This window comes from Acipenser ruthenus, chromosome 2, assembly GCF_902713425.1.
Source record: "Acipenser ruthenus chromosome 2, fAciRut3.2 maternal haplotype, whole genome shotgun sequence".
NCBI classification, from domain to species: domain Eukaryota; kingdom Metazoa; phylum Chordata; class Actinopteri; order Acipenseriformes; family Acipenseridae; genus Acipenser; species Acipenser ruthenus.
In genome coordinates, this window is record NC_081190.1 from 28,677,409 (window position 1) to 28,690,285 (window position 12,877).

At 36.1% G+C, this 12,877-nt stretch overlaps 1 protein-coding gene across 5 annotated transcripts in view; it reads left to right on the forward strand.

Moving 5' to 3' along the window:
- The window catches only part of LOC117411685 (Fanconi anemia group C protein), a 38,421-nt gene extending 29,125 nt beyond the window's left edge, over positions 1-9,296 (forward strand). For 4 of the 5 annotated variants that reach the window (XM_058993202.1, XM_058993206.1, XM_034019361.3 and 1 more), the window contains exons 10-15: positions 2,743-2,842; positions 3,423-3,498; positions 4,720-4,804; positions 6,819-6,993; positions 8,249-8,452; positions 9,024-9,296. In XM_058993202.1, the coding sequence (XP_058849185.1) occupies positions 2,743-2,842; positions 3,423-3,498; positions 4,720-4,804; positions 6,819-6,993; positions 8,249-8,452; positions 9,024-9,164 (781 nt within the window). In that variant the 3' untranslated portion in view covers positions 9,165-9,296. The remainder of the gene's footprint in view (positions 1-2,742; positions 2,843-3,422; positions 3,499-4,719; positions 4,805-6,818; positions 6,994-8,248; positions 8,453-9,023) is intronic. The other variant, XM_058993212.1, reaches the window with a different exon arrangement.
- The last annotated feature ends 3,581 nt before the right edge of the window (positions 9,297-12,877 follow it).

Genomic DNA, 12,877 nt, shown 5'->3' on the forward strand with positions numbered 1-12,877 from the left:
AGGTACATTGAACTGAACAGAGAGAAAACGGATTTCTACTGCAGTCTCCTGCTTAATTTAGCACAGTATGACACAACTGGAAGCACAGTGGACCCCTAAAGACGCTGAAGCTAGTGACATCAATCAATACAACTCCTTATACGTTATTATCCATTGTTTGGTGTCATATTCTGGTTTGAAAGAATGGGGAAACAATGTGAGAAGCTTATATTTACATCATGAAAGTTATATTTTGTACAAGTTGATATACCACACTAAAGGAAATAAGCCCATACAGTACTTATTGAGGGTCAAATTATCCCGCAAAAGTGTTCAGATGTACTGGTAACCTGTTAACTGTTTCGCTATAGAATGTGTAGTAGCCTATATTTCATCACAGTTTTTATGACCACAGGTATGGCCTTTGTTTTATATATGTATTTATTTATTTATTTATTTATTTATTTATTTAGCTTTTTTCTGATTTTTATTTAGTTTTTTTTTTTTTTTTTCTGGAATAGGTTTGGAATCAATTTATTTGTGGGTGTCTAAGTTTCTTTGCTTTTTTAAAAAAAAAAATGTATCTCTTGTTGACAAATTTGTGGAAACGTTGTGATCCTTCCTGTCATCAGATGCCGTCCTTTCTACTGTGAGTTGCATGTGGTACTGCACATACATATCCAATCCAATAATTTTAATGTAGATTAGCCTGCCATTCAAAAATAGGTCTATTAACTATTATTCATAATGGTTAAAGAATGAACGAGTCAAGAAGATGCAGTTTTGTGTTTGAGTTCACGAAAGACAGGATGTTCAAAGTCTAAACTGCAAATGCATGAACTGGATTTAATAGCCAGGACACGTTGATTTAACAAAATTAAACCATAAGGAACAGGAATTCTCAATGACATCACTAGTAGTTTTACCACATACTGCATAGTGAGGTGGCATTTCTACAACATATAATTATGTTCAATTTATTTTACAGATAGTAGCAAACTAGAAATACCGGTATTCTCACACTAAAGACTTCAGTTTGTTTGTCGCCAGTGGCTCGAAGGCGGGGTTCAGATAAATCTCCTTTGCAGGATACTTGAACCTTTAGGAAGTACTTTATGGGCTTATAACCTCTGTACTTCTCATCATTTGTGTGGTATATCAACAAGTACACAATGTAACTTTCAGGTTGTAAATATAGTATAAGCTTCGTATCGTTTCCCTGTTCCATATTATCATATCAGTATATATCCATCCCCTTATATATATAAGAGTACAATAAATATAGTAACATATAGAATGGTTAAACTATTTAAAAAATGCGAATTGGTTAAATAAAGAGCTGAACCTAAAAACTTTAAGAATCAACATCTTATAGTTTTTAATCAGTTACAAGAAATTCCTTGAGTAGTGGCTGTGTTGCTATTTACTGTAGGCTATATTTTCTTGGACCCTTTTCCTTGCTTTGCAGAGATTTTCTTTGGCACAGCTGATTAAAAGGCAAGGGCAATTAAAACACAACTTTGCTCTACTTGTCATATGTGGACCTGTACAGCTCCTCTTACTCCATTCAAATGTTGTGCTGAAAGCCCCACCTCAACAAAACCAAAAGAAAAAAAAAACAATGGTTCATTTGAATTTGTCGCTTAAGAATCAAAGGTATTATAACTTTAAAGCAGAAACTGCTACAAAATCAAACTGCATTCTTACTGTATGAATGTCTGGATAATCGACTGCTCCTGTTCACTGAAAAAGACAATGAGGTATGAGGCTTCTTGAAGTAGGATTTAATATGGGGTGTTATATGGATGTGCACTAAGTGATTTCTACAAGAGGACCTGTCCAAATATCCACCTACTTTTAAAAGAACATCTGTTTACTGTCTGCTATGGGCAACAAGATTAAATCATCATCCTATGAAAAGGAGTAGCCTGCACAGACTTTTGATTTCTGTCATTATAATTAGATAGTATACGGTAGGTGCCTTTTAAGGCTAATGAGGTTTTTTGATCTATTTGAACTGAGATTCCCAATTGCGGTGGAGTTACTGAAAGTGACATGGCCTTTGATGTTTTTTCTTTTAATAAATCACTGAAAACAAATGCATACCAGTGTGTGTAATGTGAAAATGTGAGTGAATGCAATGTTTGTCTTTTCACTGTTTGACAGTTAAGCATCTCCACAATGTTATACACACATTGTCCAGTTTGTTTAGCAGCATATCTTCTTTATGTACCCACTATTGGGGTCTATTTGAATAATCTAAACAGTATCAGAAATGTATTTCCCAGTGGGGTGTATATTTAAAGAAGATATTAGATGCACCACTGCTTAATTCATTCAATAAAATCAACCCCTATACTGTATATCAGATAGGGCCTTCCCCAAGTTTGACAGCCGAGGTGAAATAAAACAAACAAATAACAGAATAGCAGCTAGTAAATGTGATTTTAAAATGAATAAATAGATAAATAAATAATACATATCCTGCTGCTTGAAACCGAGGAACCACTGAGAAGTGATTGCATTGTCCGGTATACTTTTATAACAGTTCCCTTTCCTGATTCACTTATAAGCACACTTAAGTTTATTAAATATCTTAAGTCAAACCTGCACGTTGTCTTAATTAAAAAGCGGCTACAGTATTTAAATAGTAGACTGTTTTGAGACTTGAGAGGTGGTCTTTCTTTTTTTTTTTTTTTGGTGTTTTGATTGCATTATGAATTCTGTGTCTAACCTGTCTAATTGTAACCTCTTCGTGCACAGGAACATACTGCTGGAGTCTGATGGATATCTTTTAGTACAGACACTCATGCAGATGTTTACTCGGAGCTTCATTCAGGCACTGCTTTTTGGGGAAGCACAGGTACAGTAGGTGGTGCAGAAATGCACATTTTGAAAGATAACTACACATTTAACATATTTACACATATAAACAACTGGTGGAAATGTGCCTGGTTTTGTCCTTGATGAAACAGCTCATCTATCCCCATGGATGTCTGAAAATAGGAATATATTATGAGGATAGATTAGCTGTTCTTGGGAAAATATGTGCATGATATTTCTCCTCCCCATCCACATATCCTATTCCATTAAATCTGGGACACCGCTTCTTTGAAAATGTAGCTTTTATGTTAATGTGGGATGGTAATATATTTGGATTCAGTGTTTTTTTGGGAAGCCTGTTGCCATGCGAAGAAGCACACCAGCATTTTACAGTATATTTGAATAATTGAATAATTAGCTTTCTACTCCCAACTGGCTTCAATAGTAAAAGCATTTTAAGGAGCCATTTAGGGGCCTGAATACTGTAGTGAACTGTTTATGAATGTAGCGTCCTTTATGTTCTGTCAATGGCCCATTAAACTACACAGTAATTACAATAATTGGTTGACTAGTTATCTTTACTTCTGCTTCTGATCATTCTTCATTCTTCTTTTTTTCAGGATAAACCTCCCTTGAAGGCTTTCTTTCCTCACAATCCACAACCTCTATTGATGGCACTTCTAAAGCATCCCTCTGGTACTTTGTTTTTCACTGGTTCAATCCACATATGTGATTTGTGTGCTAATTTAGCATGTTTTAATGTACGATGGACGCAATTCTTTTTTTAATTCTGAGCTTTTGACACGGTAAATAAATAAACATGTCATTTTCATTTTCTGTTTAAGTCCAATAACTAGGGCTTTGGGTTTTTTTTGACTGTATAAAATGGCTTATTTCACGTATTTGATAGATATTTCATGATAGTTATTATACGACAAATGTTCCTAAATATGTAAATGCTTACCAGAAAAACAGTATTTTTTTATTTCCACCTTTTAAAACATTCTATTTTCACCATTGGAATGATAAATAAATGTAAAAATAATAAGACATGTGACATGTCCCCTTCTTGTACTGGACAGAGCGATTTAACAAAAATATTTCTGATCTTTGATGCAGCTGGTGTTTTATTTTTTTGTTGAAGACATCGTGCAGCTCTGTGCAGTGTGTTCAGTTATTTACCTGGAAGCAAACTAAACCGGCTGCCAGGTTCCTAAATACAGTGCAGGGCATCAATCAGGCAAATGTTTGCTGTATTTTATTTAAGTGATGAAAAAAATATGTATATTTCTTTCAGAAATGGGAATTTTCACATTTTACACAACAAGGGGTAAACTTTACAAAAATACAGCCTTACCAATAACATTAACTAACAATACTAACCCTACATCATACAGCTCTCACTGCCAACTGATAGCTTTCAGTACATCGCATTTTATAATTCACATTTTTGTGGGCATGGTGCAAATTTGGATTAACAGTTTTGCAAACCAACTGGAAAGTGCATCCAATGGGAACAGTAGAAAGAAGATCAGGTTGGCTTATTTAGATCCTTCCAAAATGCAGCGTGGTATAATTTTGTGGTAGCTTAACATAGGCATTCACTTTCTCTAGTACTCTCTGTAGATTATTATTATTATTATTATTATTATTATTATTATTATTATTATTATTATTTAATTTATAGAACTGTGTAAATTATGAAAAACACATTGTGTGTACAGTATATGTATACAATTAAGTGGCTTTGGGGGTGGAGTATAATTTATACAATTGTATTTGCCTCAGTAAGTATTGGTTGTATTTAGTTGTAACACTGAGTACAGTACCTTACTTAAGTGCCCTCTGTGCTTCTTCATTTTATTAGTACTGTAGGGGTTTGGAAATGACTTACCTATGTGTCTCTCTCTCCCACAGATGTGCCCTCACAGGTGTGGCCTCAACATTTACTGTGTATTGTTGAGACATTAAAAGTGGCAGTAGAGGACAAAGATAATGGAGGGTAAGTGACCTCTTGCTTTATAAAATATTATACCATAATCAAACTTTTTCTTATTATGCCTGTTTCACATTATTATTTTATTGTATATCCCTTGACCTGTGATATTTCACTTCTGCAAAGGGGTATTTTCAAAACAGTTAAGGTCACACAGAGTGCATTTACAATTGCAACTCTGACCTGAGCCACCATACAGCTAATTAGATTAAAAGATTCTTAACAATTAGGCCACATGTTTACACTTGTTCTAGGCTCTGGAGCTGTATGTGCGCACACAACACTACGCACTAGAATGTAATAGATGTGCATTGCGGAGTAATCCTAAAATGTGTGTGCTTGCAATTGATTCTCGCTCCAGCCAACATAAATAATTTTACATATATACATGCTTTTTTGGATGTACACAAAAGGTTTAAATAATTTTAAAAAATAAATAAATAATAATTTCAGGACATTTCGGACAAAAGCCCTCATTCAGCTGTGTAGTAAGAAAAGTAAGCACAGTACAGTAAATTTGTTATTTAAACTAACATAAGTTTCTGTATGCTGCAAAGCGTTCAATAATAATGAAAATGTACACTTGACTACACAATTAGGCTACACAGTTACATGTATGTATTCATTTAAAACAAAAGTAGTAACCAGTGCAAACAGCAGTAATGTCTAGTGTTTTTATTTTTATTTTAAGTTTTTACCATATCGTCTTCAAAACTGTCACATCAAAGAAATTATGTCACTCGATGGCAGCTTCTTGGGAGTTGCGCCAAATTCCTCAGCTTTTTAGCAAAACATTTACTCTGCTCCCATAGTTTTTACACCGTTGTACAGTGGGGTTAGTAACCCTGTGGCTGTGTCCTTGATACCAGTCCTCTGCTTCAAGCATTTCCTCTTTTGTAGCAGTAAAAACAAAATTGTTCCCGGTTTAACAGACCACTTGAGGCTGCGGTTTAAGACCTTAGTATAGACAGAAATTGTGACTGTTCTTAGTATAATAAAGATTCGTTTTCATGGGAAGTTAATACATAATGTTGCTGTGGCATCAAGTTTTATCTTTGACCACAGAATATGTCACAGCTGTGGTGGTTGCTTATGTGAAAGCAGATTGGCATTGGGAAACACTTTCTTTGTCTGCACATTGCAGCAATGAATCAATTTTTACAATTAGAGCTGAATTAGGAATAGTATACCAAGAGAAGAAAAAAAAATCTCAGTTTCTGCAGTGAAATTCTGTCCATCTTCAGTTCTCTGTCCAGGCTACACGTTCCAGCTCTTTAAATCATCTCTTATGGTGTTTTATTCACAAACTCTGCTTAGTTCAAATGAGATTTTGGGCCAGTTATAGGATTTTTTTTTTTTTCATTTGGTTTTGAAACCAAGGATTTGCTGAGGCTTCAGACATTTCCGAGCACACTTTGTACTCCCTGCCTTTTTTTCTTTACCCAAAGTGCAGGTAAGTGCAGGAGACTGCAATATGTGGGCAACTTTTGTTTGTTAATGAAATCACAAGTCAGGCACTTCAGGGTTTATTTATACCCTGTCAGTAAAACCATCCATTTAGTTTATATTTCCTTAAAGAAAAAATGGCTGCCCAGTGGCTACCTTTTACTTCTCTTATTAACAAAGCTGCTTCACTTAAGTTATATACAGATTCCAACTCAATATGGTGTACATTCTTTCACAGATGCTAATGGTGGGAAACTGTATTAGTTTATGGAAAGGACTCCAAATTAATATAATGAACAGCTGCCGGAGTTGCAGAAGTGAATTTTAAGGATTTAATGGTGAAACTAAATAACTCGAATGTTTATCAGCATCAACCAGGAACTAGCGCAGCTGTGTCTAAATACAATAATTGCAATGATTGCAAATGAGTGGAAAGAGGCTGTTCAATTATTTATTTAAAATCCTTGGCACAAAGAAAGGAAACGGACGGGAAGATTTGTATTTTAAGGTTGTGTAGAAACTGTAAATGCAATTATTTCAATGATAAAATGCAGTGTGTTTGATTTTGTTCCAGATCTCAACGAGGCCTCTTTGAGAACTGGTTCTTGCTTGTCCATTGTGGAGACTGGGTGGATATTGCTGCACAACAGCTAATTGCATCAAAAGCAGAAACCTCAGAGGCCCTACTCTGGCTTTTGGCGTTTTACCATCATCCAAACAACGAAAACCAGCAGAGGACCAAATTACTGGTAGGTTTATGTGGTGGATGGTTGTGATCAGTTGGGACAGAATATGAATCATAAACTTTTTGTCCCCTATTAAGGAAAGTCCGATGAAGGCCACCATCTCAGTTACTATTCTTTTGTTTTTAAACATGATTGTTTTTGATATACAGAACCTGACTGGCTAATACTATCATGCTGTCTGTCTGCTTATTTTTTTCTCAAAATAAAAATAAAATGAAAATAAAAAAGCATTGTGTTCAATTGATCTAATCAGTGGCATATACAATACTACCACAGTTTCAATGTTAAATTAGAACTAAACCCATAATTGTACTTTATTTTTTAAAGAAAAAATACAGTTAGGAAACTCTCAAACGCTGTTGGTGATATTTGAAAAGAAACTGCTCATTAAAAGCCAAATTGTTCAACTGGCCCCTACTGCATAAAAGACGTTACAGACAGGCTAGTACAACCATTGGGATTTTTTTTTTTTCTCTCTAGACAGAAATCTAACTCAAACCATAAGTAATTTACTAAAGAATTACATATTACAAATTACAGAAGTACATTAATAATGACTACACAAATGACATTATAACACACATTTCAACTGGTTTTCTATGGGAAATAAGTAGCTTTAAACACAGAAATTAGTCCACTTTGAATGCATGCTGCTTACAATTATGTTTTTATATCACTGATCTTAGCTCATTAACTGATATTTAGTCTGTTTATCCATTAAGTGCAGATGTTGGTTAAGTTAACTGCACAACCACATACAGTTTAGTATACCAATATCTTATAATTTGATTATTCTCCATGGAGTATTTATAGTCACGTCTCGACATCTTTGAGTTCTGATGTTGAAAAAGAGATCCGCAAAGGGATTTGTTATCAGAGTGGTTCATCACTTAAGGTCGCATTGCACTGCAATGGGAGTGTATTGATCTGTGTCTGAGCGGTCTTTGCTTGAAGAAATTTTCTGTTCCTTTTCCCACAGTGCAAATATGACCGCCTCTGTCTCTGGGATTTTTTTATTTCCTCTCATTATAAAAAGACAAATCCTGGCTCTGTGCCCCGGGCAGCTCACTTTTAGAGACCATGGTCCAAAGAAATTTCCATTCTACCCATATGCTATTCATTCTGTCCAGACAAGCGCAATAGTGTTTTAAACAAAAGTGTTTCTTTTACTCAGGGGTTCGCTTAGCAAGGGTGAATCAAATCAGACTGCACTGAGCTCATGTAAACGTTCTTTTTAATCCTGTTCAATTCCCGGCAGGCAGTTGCAAGAAAAGTCTGTGATCATCTGAAGGTGCTCTTCAGCAGTACAACGCTCTCTCTCTCACATCTTCAGACGTCTTTAGACCTTGCTGAAGCAAACTCAGAAGAAAGTGGCTCAAAATATATGTTTAATCAGCTCTTTCTGAACTTCTTGCTCTTCTCTGCTGGTGGACAAGTAATTGCAAAAGACGCTGTCCATCTGGTAAGCACGAGCTTTGACACTTGACAGTCATGCACCATGTACGACACAAAGGAAATTTGATTTGATTTTATTATCATTTTGGCTGTTGCATGTTTTAAATTCATGAAACCTATTCATTATTATTGTACTTCAACTGCTAATATCACATAGACCGTTGGAGATGCTAACTTGATATTGTTAGTGTTATGTAAACCCCTTGGGCAAAATCTAAATCGAATGGTATCTTCATTTAACCTGGGACCTAGTATACTGTAGATGCCACTTTGTGGTCATGGGACTTTTTTGGTTCTGTATGATGGACCTAAAGTAACACTTTGAGACAATAGCTTCATATTTTCTATGGGTCTCTCAATAAAGTTCCATTACAGGTTTTGTCCAGTAAAAAATAATCCAAAAAAATAATAATTCCCTGCTTGCATTGTTTTAGTCTCAAGCCACATCAACGAATGCATGCTTTTTCACATACTGTATCCATTTGACTTGATGTTTACAAGCCAATTGATTACATGTGCCTTTCCACAGGGATTCTTTTTTTTTAAGGTAATTTTTTTTTTTGGTTTGTTTTTCACAGATGACACATGGAAATTTACTAAATGGAATTTCTGCTATGCTTGCTGGGGCTGAACACAGACTAAACAGTTATGGACTAATGGACTACAAAGCTCACAGAACTCTGAAGCTACTTCAGGAACATCTTAAACGCAAGGCTTAAACACAATAACGTGTTCATTATGAAATGTTCTTGGAAGTGTCATTGTATACTGTATAAATTTGGTTGCCATTAAAATGTTTTACTTGAAATACATATTTATTCACCTAAAATGGTAGTTACTAAGTTTGGAAACAAAGCTACTCCTGCCCACTGTAAAGACATGAGCACCATGATTATTCTTCTGTGAAACAAAAGACTTGACTTACCTTTTCAAGCCATTGGGGTCTGATTCAACATGCACTGTCCCTTCCACAATTTCATCAACAATATGATCACGGTTTTAAATGTGAAATAGATGATTGAGGGTTTTGTAATATTGTTGCAATGCATGTTTGACCTTGTTACCTTTTAGACACTATTTTCACAGTGAAAAGTATACAGTTTTATGTTTTGTAACTGAATTGGCTTTTCAAATCCATATTTCTTGCAGTTGTTATGCAGCCATAAGTACCATTGACTGCAGTGGATTAGCACTGCAAAACAATTGCTGTACTTGGCTGCCTTACACACCTTACTGGTGGTCTTAACTTGCCAATGATTGTGTCTCAAACCAATATGTTGGTGAATTAACTTTGTAATTATAGGGGATTCTTTGTTTTTTGTTCAGAGAAACACACGTTTGTTGTTAAAGTGAAAAGTCATATCCAACAAGTTGTTCTCATGTTATAAGAGTAACAAGCTTTCATGGAAAGAGACATTGCGACATCAAAACAACCATAGAAGAAAAACGTAAAAAACAGTATGTGTCCTTGTCACAAGCTGGCTTGTAGGGGTGACGTCAGACCCGGAAGAAACACACAGTACTGCGAGGTGAAATGGTGAAGGCGCTTGCTTGTGCCGGTTTATTAAAAATAAAAAGGTTGAACAAAACAAAACAAACCAAAACATCACGGTGGCCAAAACAAATACACAGACAAACAAACGGACGAACGCTACACAAACAGGTACTTAATTATTATTTTTCTCTTTTTCTCTCCCGTTCTCCACTTTCGAACACACAACCCGAGTGAGTGAAACATGCATCTATATATACGGTTGTGCCGGGATTCAATTACTAATTATTCACTTGAATCCCAGCATGTGAACTAATTTTTACAATCCCCGTGCCCACATACTATTACATACTATATCTGCACGTGGAGTGATTGTGCAATCCCCGTGCCTAAATACAACTACATATTTTAACAACACTCGTGCTAACTATCCCACATTATATCCAGTGCACCAATATATATACACCAACATTAACACACCACACGCAACATATAACACAAAATACACACGGGCGGGGCACATTGCCACAGTCCTGCAAGCACTCACCCAGATAAGTACGACGATCGACTTTATCTTGAACAGCTTAAAAAAACTGACAGAACTTCTTAAATATTGAATCTGTTTTATTTTTCTACTGTATTTAGTGAATGTACAATATAAATGTGCAAAGTGTTCTGCATATTTCAGATTTACTTTTCTAATTCAGATTTTTTTTTTAATAAGTACTACAAAAAGCTAAATATGTCAGACATTACAAAAGCTCTAGTATTACAATAAACAATGTCCCTATACATTTCACTTCAGCAGACAGAATATTCTTCTGTTTCATCTTCAAAACTCCCACTAGAGCAGGAACAAAATGGTGGGAATTGTTTTCAGCAATTTTTATGATAGGGCGGTATAAAACCAAGCCATAGATGCCAAGCGCAGCTTTAAGACTCAGACATCTGTATCCGCATTCTTTGTGACTGACTCAGCCAGGCCTGAGTAAATCTCTTATATTTATACTGCTGATTCACACTGTTTGACATTTACTTACCATTAGAAAACAACTAGAGAAAAAGACATGTTGATTTTAGCAGTGCTCAGCTGTGGGCCAGGTTTTGGTTTTTACTTGGACACTGAAATAAAGATATATACTGTATATAGCTAGCAAATCGTGTAACTGTTTACTGATATGGTTTTATAACATTTTAAACCAGACCATATGGACTGCAGGAGCATAAACTGACAATAGAAACTTGTATAACAGTTGATATTGTTGTGTGTGATTTATAGTCTGCAGTTGGAATTTGTCAAAAGATGTGGATATAAAGTAGGGGTACTTTATATTGGTTGCTGGTATAGAACAGTGGCAGTACAGTAGTATCCTTTATTCATTTTTTTAAATATGCAAATCTATTTATTACATTCAAATAAAAAAGAACAACTTTTAGTACTTGGATGGTAACTATTTTATCAACATCCAACCAGTCAAAAACTCACACTTGAACAACCTTCACCTTGGATTAGCCTTGAGACGTTCCTTCATGTATTTTTATTATTTTTTTTCTGTCAAAAGGAATCAGTTAAAAGACATCTTTCAAACAGAATGCTTCAGTAATATTTTAAAACATGCTCCAAACACCTCCATACAAGATCAGTTACTGTGGAAAAAGAATGGCTTTAAATACCAAATTGCTTTTCTTATCATTTGTATCCAACTTTAACGAGCTTAACAAGGAACAGGTGCCCCGAATCAGCGCACCGGTATAAAATACGCTCTGACCAGCAATCTGCGTCTGTGTGTTGGGGAGGAGAAAAGACGTGGAGGACGGTGGGCATAGAGCGAACGAGAGAGAAAGAAAGAGAAGATAAACAAAACAAACAAAGGATTACTTGGCAACGACGTTGGAACGGAATTGGACCCTGATTAGTGGACTGGATTATTGGACCCCGGTAAAAACGACCCTTTTCTGTACCTGAACCACGAGACTGCCAGTGATTGTTTTGTTACTTTTACGTATTGAAGTATTACACTGTGTAACAATTTTTTTTTTTTTTGTGTTCCTGGGTAGTAAGTGTTATTTCCTAATTGCTTATGCCTCAAAAGTATAGAAAATGGCTATTATTCCCCACAAACTTTGCTTTTGTGACCAGGACAGCGATATTTTGAAATTTACCTATTTTCCAGAACATTCCAGATAGATTCAGTGCTGAGTAAACTTGGAGTAACTTCTAGAACTTTCCAGTAATATAAATAGTAGTATAAATACACGGGCCTTAAGCCCACCAGTTCAGTTTAGTTCCAGCTGCCTAAGTGGATACATATCTGCATTTTTCTGAGATGGCATCAAGGTCATAGGAGACTTCAAAATGGTGGCATTCCTGATGGGTCACCAAGGGGGTTTTACCAAGTTTCCCTGCTATCTTTGCCTTTGGGACAGCAGGGACACCAAGGCGCACTCACTTCCACAGGCGGGACTGGCCACAGCGGACCGAGTTCTCTGTGGGGAGGAACAACGTCAAGTGGGAGCCACTAGTGGACCCCCGGAAGGTGCTGATGCCACCACTGCACATCAAATTGGGCCTTATGAAACAATTTGTCAGAGCTCTAGATAAGGAGTCGGCAGCCTTCAAGTACCTTCAAGACTTCTTCCCTAAGCTGTCTGAGGCAAAGGTCAAAGCCGGTGTCTTCGTTGGACCACAGATAAAGAAAATCCTGGAGTGCAATGAATTCCCCAAGAAGCTCACTAGTAAGGAGAAAGCGGCTTGGAACAGCTTTGTCGCAGTGGTTTGGTGCTTCCTGGGCAATCACAAGGCCGAAAACTATGTGGAGCTGGTTGAGACTCTGGTGAAGAACTACGGCACAATGGGCTGTAGGATGTCCCTCAAAGTCCATATCCTTGATGCTCATCTTGATAAATTCAAGGAGAACATGGGAGCGTACTCGGAGGAGC